Here is a 17,882-nt window from a genome sequence, read left to right as displayed (position 1 = left end):
GATGACATATGCATTTACAAAATGACATGCATGCCTGTGTTTTTCTTTACTTACCTAAAATGGCAGACGCCACTAAGATTGATAAATGAAAAAATTACATTTTATTAAGACAAAAGTGATTTTTGGCTTGTGGAGCAGCATGGCAGGAAGTGGCAGCTGCTGAGCCCTCCAAAATAAAACTTTTGCAAAACATTTATTGAAATCACTGCAAGAGGTGGGAGAGCAATGGAGGTGGGAAAGGTGGCAGATGAGGAGTGGACAGAAAACTAGGTAGTCCTGGAGTTGCCTGAAAGCATTTTTTTTAGAATGCAGTTCATCCAGGCAAAAAATGTCAGCCATCAACTAAGAAGCTGGCAAATGAGTGACAATAAAGCTATCCAAAGATAAGCACAAGGCGGGCTCAAAGTTCACTGTTGGTTTTCGGTGTGGTTCACAATAGGCTTTCACCTAAAGACACATGAAAGCTGTCTCGTAGGCGAGACCTTTAAAAATGGGAGTGCATTTTAGTGAAACTCGCTGTGCTTTATTGGCTGTCGAATATACGGATTATACTCATCAAGACAAAAATCACTCTAGCTAAATACTAAATCAAGAAGAAAGACTTCCATTAGTGACAGCTGATTGTGTTCATGATGGTCAAACTCATCCACCAGTACCTCGTATTGTGGACAAATATTCTATGTGTTCAAGCCACTATATAACGAACTAAGGGACATATTTACAAGAGGATTGCGCCACAAGAATGGCAGTCTTACCAGTATTCCAGTCATGCAATGCGCTGTTCGATATTTACAAAGTGGCGTTAAGCCACTTTGCATGGCTTAGCGCCGCTTTGTAATTATGGTACCCTTTCACGCGGTTGTCTGCGTGAAAGGGCCGTGCAATGGGGGTTGCTGTGGGCATTCCACAGCAACACCCATTGCATTTTAAAGCTGCCCAAGATTTACAAGGAGGTGTAAATCAGAGGCAGCACCAAAACCTATGGCAGGTGTTAGAATGGCTCAACGAGGAGAAATTCTGCAGCACACATAGAAAGAGACAAACGATATTAATGATTGTTCATGGCAGTAAGGTGTCCCTGAGCATAAACAATCATTCAATAATGACAATTGGCTACTTCTATGTGTGCTGCAGAATGCAGCATGCATATAAATAACAAATCTGCATTGCTGACTGCTTATGTGCACCTTGTGGAGAAGCGTGCCTCAATGGTGGCAGACCCTGATGCAGAGGTCTGGCCCGGGACCAGGGTTCGATTCCCGCCTCGGCGGGTCTTGGGCTCAATTTCCTTGGACATGATAATTCTCGCCTCGGTGCCTATTCTAATCATGGGTCCCACTCTGCAACTCTGTGCAATAGCTTGCTTAATCTCCACAATGGCCCCAACAGCGCTGGGATGCCTGGCTTCACCTTGGGGGTGCCCAGGAGTGGACATTTCACAGGGAAAAAGCCAGGAAGGGTTCCACAGCGGTATGCGTTACAGCGCCAGGACACCCATGGGTATTAGTGCGCTTTACAAGTACAAATTACATTACATTACATAAGCAATCATTCTCTGCAACGCAGGCACCCTTGCATCATGGTGCAAGGGTGTCTGTGTTGGCGCTCGCCAGCTATTTTTAGTGCCAGGCGCTAGGGAAAACAAAGGGGTGTGCCATATTGGTTTAAATATGCCGCATATCTGTATTTTGGAAATGGCAGAGCACAGCGCTGCAAAACTTTGCAGCAGCTCTGCCATTTCCTTGTAAATATGCCCCTAACTATTGGTATATTTCTTTGTACTTTATAACACTGACAAACCGGTTGCAATGAGCTTCGTGCTTGAACTCTGGCCCTGAACTACAGTCAATGACTACAAGAGGCAATCTCAATGAGCAGGCAATCAGTGAATCGATAAAGCAAGCATTCATTCGTTCTGTTACTTGGGGATTTTATAAAGCACAACAAACATCCTGGAGCACGTCTCTGGTGGCTATAGAAAAAAAGAGCGGATGCTAAAAAAGCAACAGAAAAGGCTGATGATCAGGGCCGGACTGGCTACCGTGCATTTTGGCATTCTGCAGAGCTGGGGGCCGATGTCACTGCGGTGGGGGCTAATTTCGTAGATGGAGACCTGCGTGTGCTTCGAAATCAACAATGCAAAACGAATTTCGTTTTGCACACGCAGGTCCCCATCAACGAAATCAGCCCCCAGCTCGGCAGCATGACAAAAAGGCCGGTAGCCAGTCCGGCCCTGCTTATGATGTGAAAAGCCATTAAAGTAATTAGCATACATTTTTTGTCATTGTCAGATTTGAGTTCCCTGCTCTAAAAGGAGTTCTTCCCATTACCCTGCCAAACATGTTGCTAAACTCCTCAGGTTCGGCCCCTCTGCTTTCGGTTTATTTATTTTAATAAATGTTGCCACAATGGTCTACTATGGTTGAGCCACTTGCATTGCTAACCGCATACACAGTTCATGACTTCACACGCACGCACTGGCGCTAGAAGGGTCACTGACGTAACCTTTACGCACGGGACTGTAATTGCTTTGCAGGGGCGGAAGTATTCGCGCCCTGACGACCTCTCTCTCCCCGCCGCATTTTACTACCAGATGCACTGGCCGAGCAGCGGAAATGTAGGGTTTCACATATTTGCAAACAGCAATGTGATTTTAATTTCGGTGGCAGGCTTGAATTACTTCCTTTATGTTTGCTCTTATGTCTTTTTGGCCGCACCTTCCCTCCCAGAGAGCTTCTGTTGTTTGTGTAAGGACTGGGAAGCGAATTCTGGTCTACTCGCCAGGCGAAATTAAGTGAGAATTCCCTTCAAATTAGCCCAGTGGACCCACAAAAGTAGCTCCTAGCGCAGATGTAACCACACAGTTCACTTTTCCTCCTTTTTTGAAATAAAGAAATGAATGCACTTTTGTGTTTTCTTTTTGTGGTGAGTAACTTGGTGTTATGTAACGATCTGCCCCCACGCGACGGCAGCAAACACCAGCACAGCAAAAATAGCTCAGTAATTCACCTGCACAGTGGTTCAAATGTTTCAGTGAAAGAACCATTAGGTCTACTTTTCTTCATCTGCATTAATGCACATTTTGTCATTCTGCTGGTAAGGTCATCAAACGTATTCAGATCATGGTATCAAACACACAAAATGTGATGGGAGGAATGCGTGCAATGCAATAAGTTTAACCACTGGTAATCGCTCAGGGTACCATTCAACCCTTCATTCCTTTGCCCACCATGACATCTCGGTTTGGGCCCTGCCATATGCAAATCAGTCTTAACCTTGCTCAAATAAGAACAGTCCCGCCCGAAATGCCAGGACAGGACCAACCCTGCACCGAAACAAGCAACCCAAGACTGGTTTTACCTTGATTGGGGCTCATTGTTTGAGTGTAACTTGGATCCAAGCTGAGGTGGCAGGGTGTGCAAAATAATGATGTATTGAGATGCAGCGCAAGTGATACCAGCAGCCGCGGCCCGTGGAGGGAGTTCCGGTGGGACAGACAGGTTGGGCGGGGGAGGGGAAGGGTGGGGGTGATAAACACCGGAATATAGATGATTGCATGTAAGTATACAATTAAATTAATAAAACAAATTTCGTAGCGCGCCCTGCATCGCATTTTGCGATGCAGGGCACGGAACGAAATTTGCTTTATTAATTGTTTACGTACCTGCAATCATCCATATTCCAGTGTTTTTCACCCCCCACTTTTTTGTATATTTTTTTCCGAGCGTGGTGACACATGGGATGGTGCTTTGTAGGAAAGGTAGGGCATTGTTGGGATGCAGTCCCTTGTTCGCAAGATGGTGCTTTGCCAAGACGGCGGCACCTTGTTGGGATGATGGTGCATTGATGGTAAGACGGCAATGTCAGAATGCTGGTGCACTGTTTGGATGGTGGTGCATTGTTAGGATGACTGTGCCCTGCCCAGATGGCGCTGTGTTGTTAGGATGGTGGTACATAGTTGGCGGATGTCATTTGTGCAGTAGCTGAAATGTCCAGACAGCACTCTCATGGATTCAAGGACAATTATATGGCGAGGCATTATTGGGTGGCATCCTATGGCATCACCAGCATTAGGCCTAAGATTTGCACTAAAAGCATCAAATGTGGCCATATTCCCAGGGAGCAATATGTCTCTTGGCTCCAAACAGTGTTTATCCTTGCATGTGCCCACTCCACCATGAAATAGGGAACTCCATTTGCCTGTTCCAGAGGTCAGGAATCTTTAAAGTATGGGGTCAGAGAAGGCTCTACACAAATGACTCTTTATAGGTGGAATGTTAGGAATCCCTTCAAAAGGGAAATATTTAGAAATTAAGGCTGCAGTGTCAGTGGTATAATATAAGGAAGCTTTACTTTTCATGCTATTACAAAAAGATACAACAAAAAGGAGAAGTACTTTGTTCCTAGTGGATTTCCATATTTTTGAGCATATTGAACATGCCTAGGCACCAACCAAAAGTCCTTAAAGCATTGCTCTGACCATAACTCTGCAATTTTCCTCAAAATATCAGGTACATTATAAACTCGTAGACAAAAAAACCTCAATTGTTTAAAGATTGAATACCACCCAGAGCCCTGATGGAGTAAAAGCTGCATTTACAAACTGGTAAAATGTTTAAGCCCTTTTCACAGACAATATAGCAAATTTCTTGCATGTAAACACAGCTTTCTGACAGCACACCCAGCAAGGCCCAAATTAACCAGCTACTAGTACACTAAATGGCACATACTGCTACCTAACCACTAGCAAACAGCAGCTGGGGAGTGGGTGAGACTACTGAATGAAAAGAGAAGCATTGGTCTTGGTACAGTCCTCTCTACTCATGATGCGAAACTAGTCTGACGACTCACCTATAAAAAAGCACATTTCTACACCCTCCTGACAAAAAAGCAAATAACATTATCATCCAAGTTCTTATCTCAGGACAACAATGTTATAAATAAGTACAACTTCGGAAAGTCCAAGACAGGTGCATTTGAGGTAAGGGTTATGGTTTTCCATGGGAGCAGAGACAGCAAGTCTTGGCTCACCACTCCCTCCATCAGGAACAAGAAAGGAAGTAATAGCAGGAGGTTCATGTAGGTTCCCCCAGGGGTTGCAGATGAGACTCTTCCTTCTCTTCCTCATATGTCTGTCTCCTATCTCCTTCCACAAGTTTAATACATTATTTTTAGTTTCATTCATGTTATAGGATTTTTATCCACTAGTTCACATTTCACCAGTTTCGAAGGCCACATAATGCCACTGGTTATGAGCTCATTGGATTCAAAATACATTTTGAAGTCACTTTTTGAGATGGTATTCAAGGATTGCATACTATCATCTAATGCTGTCATCATTGCCCTGTATGTTCGTGGAAGAACCTTATTATCCTTGTCTATGTTAGAAACTGGGTCTCTAGTTGGCAGTTGCAGCTCTTTGTAGGAGACAGGCACAGCCCTTTCAGGTGCAAGTATCATCTCACCCTCCCATCCAGCCCAGGAAGACCCATCTGCCTGGTGATGGGCCATCAGGAAGCGAATGGCCCAATAGGCCCACCTAAGCTCCCTTTGTGTGTGTCTGTCTAGGAGGAATGCACAAATCCCAGCTGTCACTCACCCCAGACGTGTATTAGAGAACGGCAGAAGGCACAGAATGGTTTAAGTAAGGAAAATGTCCTCTTTCTAAAAGTGGCATTTTTAGACTTGCAACTTAAAATGCATCTTCAACATAAGTTGTGATTTTTTAAATTGTGAGTCCAGGTACACCAAACTCTATCCTGTCCCAATCTGAAAGTCCACGTATATAAAATGTAATAACAATGTTAACCTATAGGAGAGATAGGCCTTGCGGAAGTGAACAATTATTTGGAGAGTTTTCACTATCAGGATATGGTAAACTTAAAACTGCATGTCCTAACTTTTAGGTATATTGCACCCTGCCCTCTCGGTTGTGTAGGGCCTACCTTAAAGGAGACTTATATGTATAAAAAGGGAAGGTTTAGGCCTGGCAAGAGAGTTTACTTGCCGGGTCGACATGGCCATGGGAAACTGCACACACAGGTTCTGCCGTGGAAATGGTGAATGGGTTACTTATAGTGGCGGATGACTTGTACCAAGGGTGGTGAGGCACAGAAAAAATAAATAAATAATTTGACTTACCTTCGCAGCGTGACATCCTTCTCGCTCGGGTGTCTTCAGGAAGCTCCGGAAGCAGAAAACTGCACTTCCCAATACTTGCGCTGCTCTCACAACATAAGAGCGGTGCCAGGATTGGATAGAGCAGGCTGTCTTAGAGCTCCTAAGTGCACTGGAGGCCTGCACTTTCTCTAACCTAGCAGTCTAGGACAGCTAGGTTAGAGAATGTTTAAAATGCGCGTGTCTGGCTCATCATCCCATGACGGCCAGCCAAAGAGATTTGCATTTTAAAGCACACAGCTCCCTCCTGCTGCCACTCTGCAGCGCTGGTCCCACCCCGCCCTGACACTTGGTTCGGGATGGGTTGCTGAAAAATTGAATGATCATAAATAAACTTTATTAACATTTTATTTATCAGCTCTGGGGCTTGTGCGGCGATGCTCCTCCGCTCAAATGAAATAGCCGCCCCTGGTTACTTATGTGGGTGGCACAATCAGTGCTGCAGGTCCACTAGTAGTATTTAATTTACAGACCCTGGGCACATGTAATGCACTTTAGTAGGGAGTTATAAGTAAATTAAATATGCCAATTAGGTATGAGCCCATGTTCTCCTGTTTAGAGGAGAGAGCACATGCACCTGAGCACTGATTAGCAGAGGTAAAGTGCTCAGAGTCCTATAGCCAACAAAATCGAGGCCAGGAAACAGAGGAGGAAGGCAAAAGAGTTTGGGTGACACTTCAGAGAAGGCCGTTTTCTAACAGTCTGGTTGTGATCTGGTGCATCATCAGTTAGGCCCTGTACCGGAGATTACACAGCACTGGGCAGAGAATGTATTTCATTACAACCAAAACCAGGACCCTTGACTCACTAACTATCAACATCTGCAGGTTTTCATTGTTTCCGGAAAGTGAAATAGCCACTATGAAGTGATAGTGCTGGTAGGGAGTAGGAGGGAAGCTACACCCAAACACTTCTGCAGCAGCTGCCGAACCTGTTTTTTTTTTTTTATGTTCGCTTTGAAGCTCACTGGTTCCCACTTTTATGGAAGCATCAATAAGTCTCTACATGAGCACGTGTAATTAAAAAGAATAAAAAAAGACTAAAGCAAACTAAAATGGAGGCTTAGAATTGGTAATGGGAAATATTCTTCTTTAAATATCACAGCCTGACACTTTTCCCACACGACCTTGCTTGCTACCCTCTTGCTCCCTGTTCTGCACCTTATTTTCTTTTAACGTGCTGTAAATGCACCTAGTGCTAAATAAGTTCTTACAGGCACACACAATAGTCTGAACTTCATTAAAAGGCGATACAGCATTTTTTATAGTGACAGCTTAGTGTAGGCAGCATCTTACAGTGTGTGTGTTGTAGGGAGGGTCAGCAGTTCTTGTCCTTGGACCACAAACTAACCAGGGGTATTCATACCACACAGATGTATAAGACTTTAACATAAAAGGGCTGACGAGATAAAAACAAATTATCTCACTGATTTTTCATTCATAAGCTGGCTTTTTCCATTAATCTCCCTGCCCACATCCTTTGTCCTTTGCCACCTTACATCATGTGTGGCCCCAAAAGCCATTTCACAGGAAATAAGAGCATTCGGTAGACTAGCCGGCTGCCAACATGAAAGGTTACAGTATATAATACAGTGACATTATCCTGTCCCTACTTTTTGAAACAATTGACAACATTTGCTGCTCATAGGCAATATCTGGTGCCCCCTCTTGCTGACCCCCTAGGCACCAAGCAAGCCTAGCCTTGCTTTAGAGCCTGCCTTGGTCAAAGGCATCCAGTTGTGACAGATGTTCATACAATCATGACCAGCACTGCTGGAATCCAGTTTGATAGGGGGACCTTTTCTGAGCTTTCTACGCTTTGGTGTTTGACTGATCTGCTCCAGTCAAAGGGAAACATGGCCTGAAGACATCTGTATTTCTTCTGGGTCTGTATAAGTATTTGTTCAGGTGAAGAACAACAACTAGCCTCACAGGATCATTAGTGTGTTCAGCTCTAGAGAAGACACACACATAACATCAGATCCTTCACTTGAGATTTGATTTTTACAGTTTTATCAAATGCCAGATTTATGTTTTACAGCAGTGAATGGAACCAGTAAGGAAACACAGATTACAATCCTATACTGGCAATAAATAAAAATAAATACACGACTAAAACAATTCAATAAGTAGCCAGACACAGCTGGTTTTTAGGTGGGGTGGAGAGTGGTGAACAGTGGAGTTTTGCAATGGTTGAATTTCAGACTTTACAACGCATGTATTTACAACAAATGCCTAAACAACACATATAATACAATGCATTGATTTACATTGTTCTACCTTTACAGCTTTACAATGCACTGGATGTATATATATACATATATGCTGAGTAATATGTATATATGTGGACTTACACACCCACACGCACACATAACATAATTTTTTGTGGGTAAAAAGTCAGCCTAACTATAACGTTCCTGCAACCTTTGGTTTTTTCATTGGATATACATATATTTGTAATAAAATACATGGGACAGTGACCTCCATGGAAAAATAAAACATCTCAAATGTTCTTTTAACAAGCCGCTTCTGACGACTCTAGTCACCTGTAATAAAGAAATGACCTAGCTGCTCAATTGTAATAAGGTATTACATTTGACTTGTGACATGGTATCGGAAGCTCAGAGCCTACACTCAGGATGAAGGGAGGTCACATGGCATAATTACAGCTGCAGTTTAAACAGCGAAAACAAAATCTGTCTTTTCTTCTTCTGCTCAAGTTTTCTGGATGAGAAGTGCAGCCACTGGCATTGTGAACGCCCAGCTTTAGTGGCTACAACAGGGGTGGAAATAACTTGTGGGGCCTCTTCTGTCTTCAGCTCAGCAGACAAAGGCTCATAATTAAAGTGAAAGGTTGGGTAGTAGGAATGTGAGTGAACTGAAAGGAAAGATGGATTGATGGGTGGGAGGGTGCAGTGCTTTATTTGTAAAATATTAAGTGCCAGGGCTCTGACCAGGAGGCCACTGAGGCTTGCACCACACATAGCCCTTGTCATCACTGTCCAAACAACTACTAACCAATTCTCTTGAATGTAAATGCGACAGTCAGATTATTTTAAGTCCCTAAAGCTAAAGGAATGGCTGGGGAGGCAGGTATTAGCACTATTTTAACGTGTATTGTATTCCTAAACAACGATTGTTCTGCTCATCTCTAAATTAGATGAGCAGCGCCACCATGTGGTAGACTGTCAACACCATACTTAGAACAGTTAGGCGCCGGTGCCGAGCACTGGAAACCAATTAAATGCTGGTGCTGAGCACCGGAAAGCACCGACTCAAATTAAGCAATGGGTGGGTGGGTGGTTTGGGTAGATGAATGAATGGATAGATAGATGGGTGGATGGATGGATGGATGGACGAATGGATGGATGATGAATGGGTGAATGGATGTGTAGATGAAAGGATGGATGGCTGAGTGAAAGGGTGTATTGACTGAGTGAAAGGGTGGATGGATGAATGAGTGAAAGTGTCGAAAGACGGAAAAGTGAAAGGGAGGATGGATGAATGAAGGAGTGAAATATGGATGGATGGAGTGATGGATGATTAAAAGGATTGACGGATGGATGATTTTAGAGATGGGTGGATACGTGTGGAAAGGGGCATTATGAACCTTCTGCTTTAGCAGCTATAGTGGGTGTGGATGGGCTACTTATGTCTGCACTCGACAGATAAATTCTCAATTGATGTGAAAAGGTGGATTGGTGAGTGAGTGAGTGAGTGAAAGGATGGATGGATGTGTGAGTGAAAGGATGGATGGATGTGGGAGTGAAAGGGTGGATGGATGGGTCGAAAGAGTGGATGGATAGATGGATGAATGAATGAGTGAAAGTATGGGTGTAAGGATGGATGAGTGAAAGAACGGGTGGACAAGTGAAAGGAATGGATGGATTGATGAGTGGAAAGGTGAACAGATGCATAGATGAAAGGGTCGATGGCTGGCTGATTGAGCGAAAGGATGGATGGATAAGTGAAAGGGTAAATGGATAGATGTATGAGTGGATGGATGGATGGATGGATGGATGGCTGGATGGACATGAGGATGGATGGATGTATTTGACAAATAGGCTTGAGATGGATGCACGGATAGATGGAGGAACAGAATGGTGAAAAAACTAATGACGGATCAAAGAATGAATGGATGGCAGATTGTAAATGTGAAATGGTGGATATCAGTGGGTGGGTTGAAGGCTGAAAGGATGAATTGATATACGCTTGGATGAAAGAGACAAAAGAGCTCTTTTGAAGAGGGTCAGAATGACTTGCTTCGCTTTCCTGGTGCCATAAGAGCTTTGGTTCAAAGTGGGGTGATTTTTAATTTTCTGGCTACTCCCTTGAGTGTAGCAGTGCAGTATTTTGTCAAACACCCCTCAACGTGCCTTCTCTTATGCATGTCTACATCCCATTCTTGAAGCAGAAAAAAAATAATAAACTACAAGAAAGCATGTTTTAGGGGAAATATCCTTCCCAAGGAGTTGTAAGGTTTTAAGTTATTATAAAAGGAAGAAATGCTAAAAAAGAAAAAAGAGCCAATAGGTGCCCATTACACCAAGAGTGTGCTTCACAGTGCTGCAAATTCTACTTTACAATAGCTGAGTGTAAGTCAATGTGGGGGGGTCCACCTGCACCCAATACAAAATAAACTAATGCAGCAGTGCGATACATAAAATAATTCCACCAGTGGCAAGGGGTATGAGGCAACTACAGTGGGTGCAGAAGGTGCAGTGGCACAGTGGCATGAGCCTTCAGCCATTGAACCCTGACAGTACTGTATTTATCTACCCCAACCGCAGTCAAAGGGGCAATATTCCTTGCTGGCACCAGGGCCAATAGCATTCTTGCTACACTACTGCACTGGCATGAAATCGAGTAATACATGAAGAGGGGGCCGTTCCTATAAGGAGAGAAAAAAGCTAAGAAATAAAGGTTGGAACCTTGTAGAGGAATGGAGATCTTAATGCTCATCAGACAGAACCTTCACACACCCGAATGGGTGTCATGCTTCATCATTGGGCTTGCTATTCGTCGTGTCGGCACTGCAATGCTCAATGGGCCCCGCAAGATGGCTCTTTGCCGGAGATCTTCTATTTTTTGCCATGATGATGAGTGAGGGAAAGTCATTGTAGCGTGGCTTAGTAGATTAAGTGTTGTGTGAATTAAACCTGCCTATGGGGTACGCATCCAATTTATATAAAGTGACCCACTCGACAGAGATAAAAAGAATGAGTGAGTGCTGTCACTTGAGATCTATGAATCGTGAAAGCCTCGCAGCGAGTGTTGTAGGGTCGGCATGTTTCATGCCTCGCTGGCCCAGGATGGATCCACGGCGTTTCTTCAAGACCGAGAAAATCCTTACCCTACACCCAGATGGGCTATGTGACAAGACATAGGTATTCCAGTGTTCCAATCCTGTTGAGGAATTCAGTGTTGCCCCTTAGGAGAAGGCTGACAACTGCGTATTTCTGCGAATAAAAGTGGTACCTCGCAAAGTTGGGCCTGTAATCTACCCCTCTCTGCCCTCCTGGAAATCGAGTAACACAACCCAACAAAAAGCCTTGTCAATTTCAACACACTGGAAACCTCAAGGCCTAAGCTCACAACTGGCCCAGCCTGGAGGATCGAAGGGTGCAAGCGGAAGACACAGCATCACCACCCCTTGAAACGTCATTGTGGGTAGAGTATCCCTGGTTAAAAAGACCCGTTTGTGTGCTTATAGAGGATGTTACTGTATGTGGAACCCACAGTGGGCACCCTGTCTGCATGGCACATGTGATGTACACCCAAATGAAACCATTAATCGCCTAAAGTAACATTAGTGCCTGGAATATTTGTGAATACATGGAAACACACACACAGAATGGATTGATTTGTCCTTTTTATAGATTACATGCAGACATATATTTAATGGCCCGCCCCCGCTCCCATCACATTTTATTTCCACCCACCACACAGTCGCAGAGACTAGTGCTGTGTGCTGCGCGGTGTGGTGAAAGAGGCAAAGCCCAGTAGCGCGCCACTCAAATTAAATTGTGTTGACACCTTTATAGGAAGTGTGTACCTTGGACGCAGCTCTGAGCTCCGCTTCCAAGCAATACACCGGAAAGCATTTCAAACGCCATAAATATTAAAGGAAACCAAAACACGGACTGCAAATTGCGCGCGACAAGCCCTTTCCTTGAAGAGCGCGCTTGCATTCTGATTGAGGCAATGTTAGAATGGATCACAAGGCGCGCTTTTCTTTGAGGGAGGCATTCCATATTTTCCTTTTGCTTTCCGCTAACAAGCGAAGCACGCCACGGATGAGGTGCAGAAGGCTTCTGATTGGTCATTGCACGCAGTTTTAGCCATAAAGCAGTTCATCCATGTCAGCTGGTAGCCAGGAAAATAAAATACCCGCCACTTTGGGGAACATGGCGCAGAACGACTGAGCAAAGTTCCCGACCATGTCTATAAAGGCTTGTGTGAATTCTCCCAGTGGGAAAAAGAAAGGTACACATGATCATTTAAAGCTCGAGTTTAAAAGAATTTGGAGAAACAGCAGTTTTTTTTCACTAATTCTTTCTGTTTTTTTCTTCATTTTTCATCCATTTTTCTCTTCTTTTTCGGTCACTGATTCTTCTCTTTTGATCTTTTGTTCCTTCCTTAGATGTTCTTTTTCTTCTGTTCGCTCAACTTTCAATGCCTTATTCGTTCCTTGTCTCTATTCTTCTTTCATTCTGTATCGCCTTCTTGCTATCATCCTTCCTTATATTTGTATTTCATTTTCTTTCCTTCTTTCCACTTTCCCTTCCATTTCCCCAATCCTCATTTATTATTTTTACGTCCTTTCTTATCTGCCCATCCTTCTACCTTTTTTCACTATTCTATCCCTTCTTTAATTCTTTCTGTCCTTCTCTTCTTATTCCCTTCTTTTCATTGCCCTTTTTTCCTGCCTTCTTATTTCCTTCCATCATCTCTTATTCGTTCTTCCCATATTTTTCTTCTTCGTTACTTCATTCTGTTTTCAAGATTTTCTTCTGTCTTTCCGTTTCCAATTTTTATTTTCGATTTCTTTGTTTCTTCCTTCTTTTATTCTTACCACCCTTCTTTACATCCTTCATTCATTACTTCTTTTTCGTTCTTCTGTCGCTCCTGATCTTTCTACCTATTTCTTTCCTCTTTTCCTTCTTTTTTTCCTTCTTTCCATTTATGGTTGGTGTTATTACTTTCTTTACTTCCTGCTTCCTTTCTTTTGAACTTTTTCACTTCTTTGTGATTTAATATTCTTTCTTCTTTCTCGTTCTCTCACTCTTTTGGCCTCTCACTTTTTTCTTTGCCATTTTCATAGTTTTCTTTAACTATGTCAAGTGTATAGGCTTTTGGCACCCCTTTGGCCGCACCCCACAACTATATCATGTTAGCTTCTTCCCTGAAAGCCTTATTTGCTTCTATCTTTTAAGCTGGGATCACAGATCAAAGTCTTTTGTAGGCAGGGCTACTGTAAATATGTGGCAAGCAAGGACCAAATTATGCGCTGGAAGGACTAAATTATGTGAAAAGAAAAGTCAAATTATGCACCTTAATGCGGCACATTTTGTGAGAGTATTCTCACTATTCACTTGCTAACACTGTCTGAGCATAGGTTGTTTCTCATCAGTACCAGTTTAACACCCAAATATAACAATAAGCAACAGAAAGGAGGCAAGTCATCCTGAGAAAATAGTTTTTCCACGTGCAGCAACATTTGTTGCTGTGTTTTCAGTAACTTTTGAACCATTTGAGCTAGAATCAACGTTTTTGTTGAAATCTGCAGATTATGCAGTAGATGATGGATTTTGTGTCAAAGGCCACAAATTCATAATTATGCAAAAAATGCCGAAGCCGCACAATCACATAATTAAAGTGCCCGTGATTGTAGGCCATCTGAGCAATTCATTCCAACCCCCATTGGAGTTGGAATTGATGGTGCTTCACTACAACTTGCATCCATTAGGAGTAGGGCGGATAATAGTCACAGAACACAGTTTAAATAAAAATGTGTTCATATTTTCTGTATATTTTTACTTACATTAATTTTAAAGTCAAAAATTTGCTCTTTTTTACTCTCAAATTATTCCTTTTGCATTCTTTGCTGTCTTTTTCAAAAGGGTCCTTTCAACCATATGAAACATTTTATTTCATTTCAGTTACTTGAAGCTAATGTGAATTTATTTCAGTTTGTCTTCTTCTGTTGATGTTATCAAGGTCAGTTGAAATTTGGCTAATTGTGTGGTGGGAAATTCTAGGAAAGAAGTCTGGTGTAGTGGTAAGGTATTTGGAATCTACAAGCTATGCTCTTGTTCTCTCCACCCGAAAGAAAAAAAGACTAGGAAATAATGCTATGCAATAAACCTTCAGTAGGGCTTCCAACAGTTCTTAAGGGTTGGTGCCATCCCTGCAAGAATTAATTCAACTTGAATTATTTGAGGTGTGCAACATCGATAGCCAGTCATGTGTTATTGTTTGGAACAAGTGCACCATTGTGCAAACTGAGGGGGGACATGTTAGACAATCCAAAAGAATAAAACGCTTAAAGTTCAAGGTGGGTCTTTTGAGCTGTGCTATGTCGTAGACGCGTCATTAGTTAAAGTTCGAAGAAGTTAACACCATCTCAGTATCCAGTGGACTCTTTCCTGTACATAAGCTGTTCTTGCACACGTGCTCACATTTGTTACACAATTGCACTTACACTGCGTCATCAGCAGGAGCACCTTCTGTTTTGAACTTTGATGTTCTACTGTAATATTGACCAGGGTATTTGGCACTATTGTGCCATCTGTGCCCAGCCAAATATCATAGTCATCAGGTTGCAGGTCATGGCTCAGGTCTTGGCTAAATACCATGCTACATTCCTAAAAACAGTCACTGGGGAAGTTGTACTGTGTACAGAGGCATGCCTACGAGTACTGACGAACAGGGCAATGGGCAAACCCTACGCTCAGTGCCTATTGTACTTGGCCATAGGACTAATAGAGGGTCCATGATGCTGAGCACAGGAGATGGCAAAATGCTTACACTGAAGCGCCAAGATATTTATTCGGGGACGATTCGCTGCGCTATACCAAGACAGCATATTATAACATGTTAATCTGCTTTCGCTAGTCATATACTTCAGCAGAAGGGGCGAGATATTCCTTCGGGGACAATTCGCTGCACTATACAGAGAGAGCATAATATAACAAATTAATCTACAAAATAAAAATCTGAACTTAAATAATCATCAAAGTCTGCCCACAAGCTCTAAAAAGTAAGTGCTGAAACTTCTCTAACACAGAAATGGTACACTTCTAAAACTAACTGTCCATGTTTTCCTGGTTGAAAAATCAACAAAGACGAAATGCCAATTTTAGGTCGACCCTGGGCAGCATATGCGCTGCGGTGAAGCATGCAGTATTGGAGTAAGGCTTTGAAGCCCCGCCCACTCTCCGCCCATATTTGACATTGTCCTTCGTAAACACTGGCTTCCGAGTCGTTATTAGACTTTTTAGTCCCTCCTTGGTACCGCCTTGTCTGCATTTGTACCCTCCCATGGCAACTGGCCCTTTTACTTAGGTTGCGACTCGGTATGTCTTATTTAGTCTGTAAGCACTCTTTTCTTTAATGGGTTTCTCCGACTGCGGGCACGACGTGCTTTCCTCACAATGCATGCTTTCGCTTTCAAGCAGCCCCAGACAATGGTGGCTGCTTCTTTGAAGTGAAATAGGTCTCATATTTACAATAGTTTGAGCTATTGCCATTGTAAATGATAATAGCTTAAACTCTCATAAATGTGAGACCTATTGCATTGCAAAAGCTTGTTTGTGGCGTGGTTTAATCTGCTGTGCTTTTCAAACTGAACTGGTGAAGTCGCTCTTTAAAAATGATTTTGCAGCCTATTAATCAGACATTAGAGATAGCAATTCCATTACCTGAATATGATAAACAATTTGAACAATTGACTATATATTAAAGTGTTGTAAAGACATATAAAGCAGGCCCCTTGAGTGTATAGCAATGTCAAGAAAGCATGTAAGAGGCAGCGCTCACCTTCACACCATCCATTCCAGGGACGCCAGGCAATCCGAAGGAGCCCTGCGGACAGACAGATAAAAGGTTGAAATTTGTTGGCGAACGTGAAACTTTCTACTTGTGCCTTTTGTAGAATTCAGTCAAAAATAATATATAAGTAGGGTTGTTTTGAGGTTTTATAAAGCGTAGACTTGGCCAAAAGAGATGAGAGCGCTTTGCCAAAGCACCTCACACGTTTATTGGCCTGGGGAGTTTAAGTGGTGGACCCAGAATGAGGATACTGAGCCAGGCCAGGATTCGAACCTTGCCCCCCGCTTTCCCTTGCCCACAGCTCTGGCCACTAGGCCACATCACTTCTCCTATGACAGGGGGATACAGTTCAGCATTGTGTGCTCTTCCTGCCACCACCCTGCATATCTACTTTGAAACCTTCCAGCACTGCACAGAATTGGCACTAAGCAAACACATCTGGAGAGCCCTTGGCAAGCTTCACACAAAATACAAACAGATGTGCTACCACTAAGGATTGAGCTGGCAGGAGAAGGGCATCAGGGTCTTCCAAGTGGGCGCAGAGTCCAGTCTCAAGAGCAGCTCTATTGAGTAGCAGTGGGTAGTATGGGCATCGCGTTGACTATGGGGAGGTACGCCTCCCCTAGTCTCTTCTAGAGCAGATAAAGGTCATGCGGCGGTGATCACACACAGTGCAGCATTAGACTGGGTCCTAAGCATGTAAACACTCATCCAGCACTGAGTGACCTTGTGCTATTAACCCCTTCAGTGCTGGCCACGTTCAGCGGACGTCGCGTGCACTACCTCGTAGTGCTGCACACGTCTGCTGAACGTTCCGGCCCCACCCGCGCAATAGAACGTTCCACACCAACGCGGAACGTTCAGCGCAGCGGAGGGGTTAAGAGTAATATCATGAACATGTATTGAGCAGAAATAAAACAACTTAAGGGAAATGAGAATTACTGAGTAATTTATGACTAGGGCTCCCGGTTTTATGGTTATTAACATTTCCGTCTGAATTTATTCATATTTATTTTTTGGCTGTTTTATCTGTATTTATCCATATTTATGTTGTGTTTTGCATATAAATGAAGTTTGTTTTAAAACGGTATATTTCCATATTCATTTAACTGATAGACATGCACTCATACTTTGATGTCTGTCATGTTTTAGCTTTTTAAGTTACCAAATATTACGTAACAATACATCCACTTTTAAATACTAGCATTATACCACAAATGTATATTGACACAGTCTGTATTTAAAGAAATGTCATCCTGTTTTTTAATTTTCCATGCTGTCCATCTGCTCAGCTGTTGGGCTATAATTCATGAAAGACAGCACAGAGAGTCACTTTAAAGCAGCACAAATTTCTGTATTTATCCGCTTTTACAAATAAATTACGACAGAAAACTCATTGTTTTCTGTCTGTATTTATCCGTAAAAATCCGTAAAAACGGAAAACAGGGAGCATTATTTATGACATATATTTTACTACAGTTTTCCCTACGTGCTGTGCTCAATGTATTTCTCTACGCTCGTAGCGATTAGCCCCTGGTGCACCATAAGACCTTCAACGCAAACGACAGATTGTCCTGCGGTGACTCTACAGTTGAACCCGAGACACACTTCGCGAAGGTTCTTTTTCAATGAGAACATTGCTTTCTCAGTACA

The 17,882-nt window shown here is 42.9% G+C and overlaps 1 protein-coding gene across 1 annotated transcript in view; it reads right to left on the bottom strand.

Annotated features, from left to right (window-relative positions):
* Positions 1-15,034, bottom strand: part of LOC144820297 (uncharacterized) — a 192,435-nt gene extending 177,401 nt beyond the window's left edge. The window contains exon 1 of the mRNA XM_078677878.1: positions 14,881-15,034. Within this exon, the coding sequence (XP_078534004.1) occupies positions 14,881-15,034 (154 nt within the window). The remainder of the gene's footprint in view (positions 1-14,880) is intronic.
* Positions 15,035-17,882: the final 2,848 nt, after the last annotated feature.

The sequence above is a fragment of the Lissotriton helveticus genome, chromosome 2_1, assembly GCF_964261635.1.
Source record: "Lissotriton helveticus chromosome 2_1, aLisHel1.1, whole genome shotgun sequence".
Lineage (NCBI taxonomy): Eukaryota > Metazoa > Chordata > Amphibia > Caudata > Salamandridae > Lissotriton > Lissotriton helveticus.
This window is presented reverse-complemented; position numbering and strand designations above follow the sequence as displayed.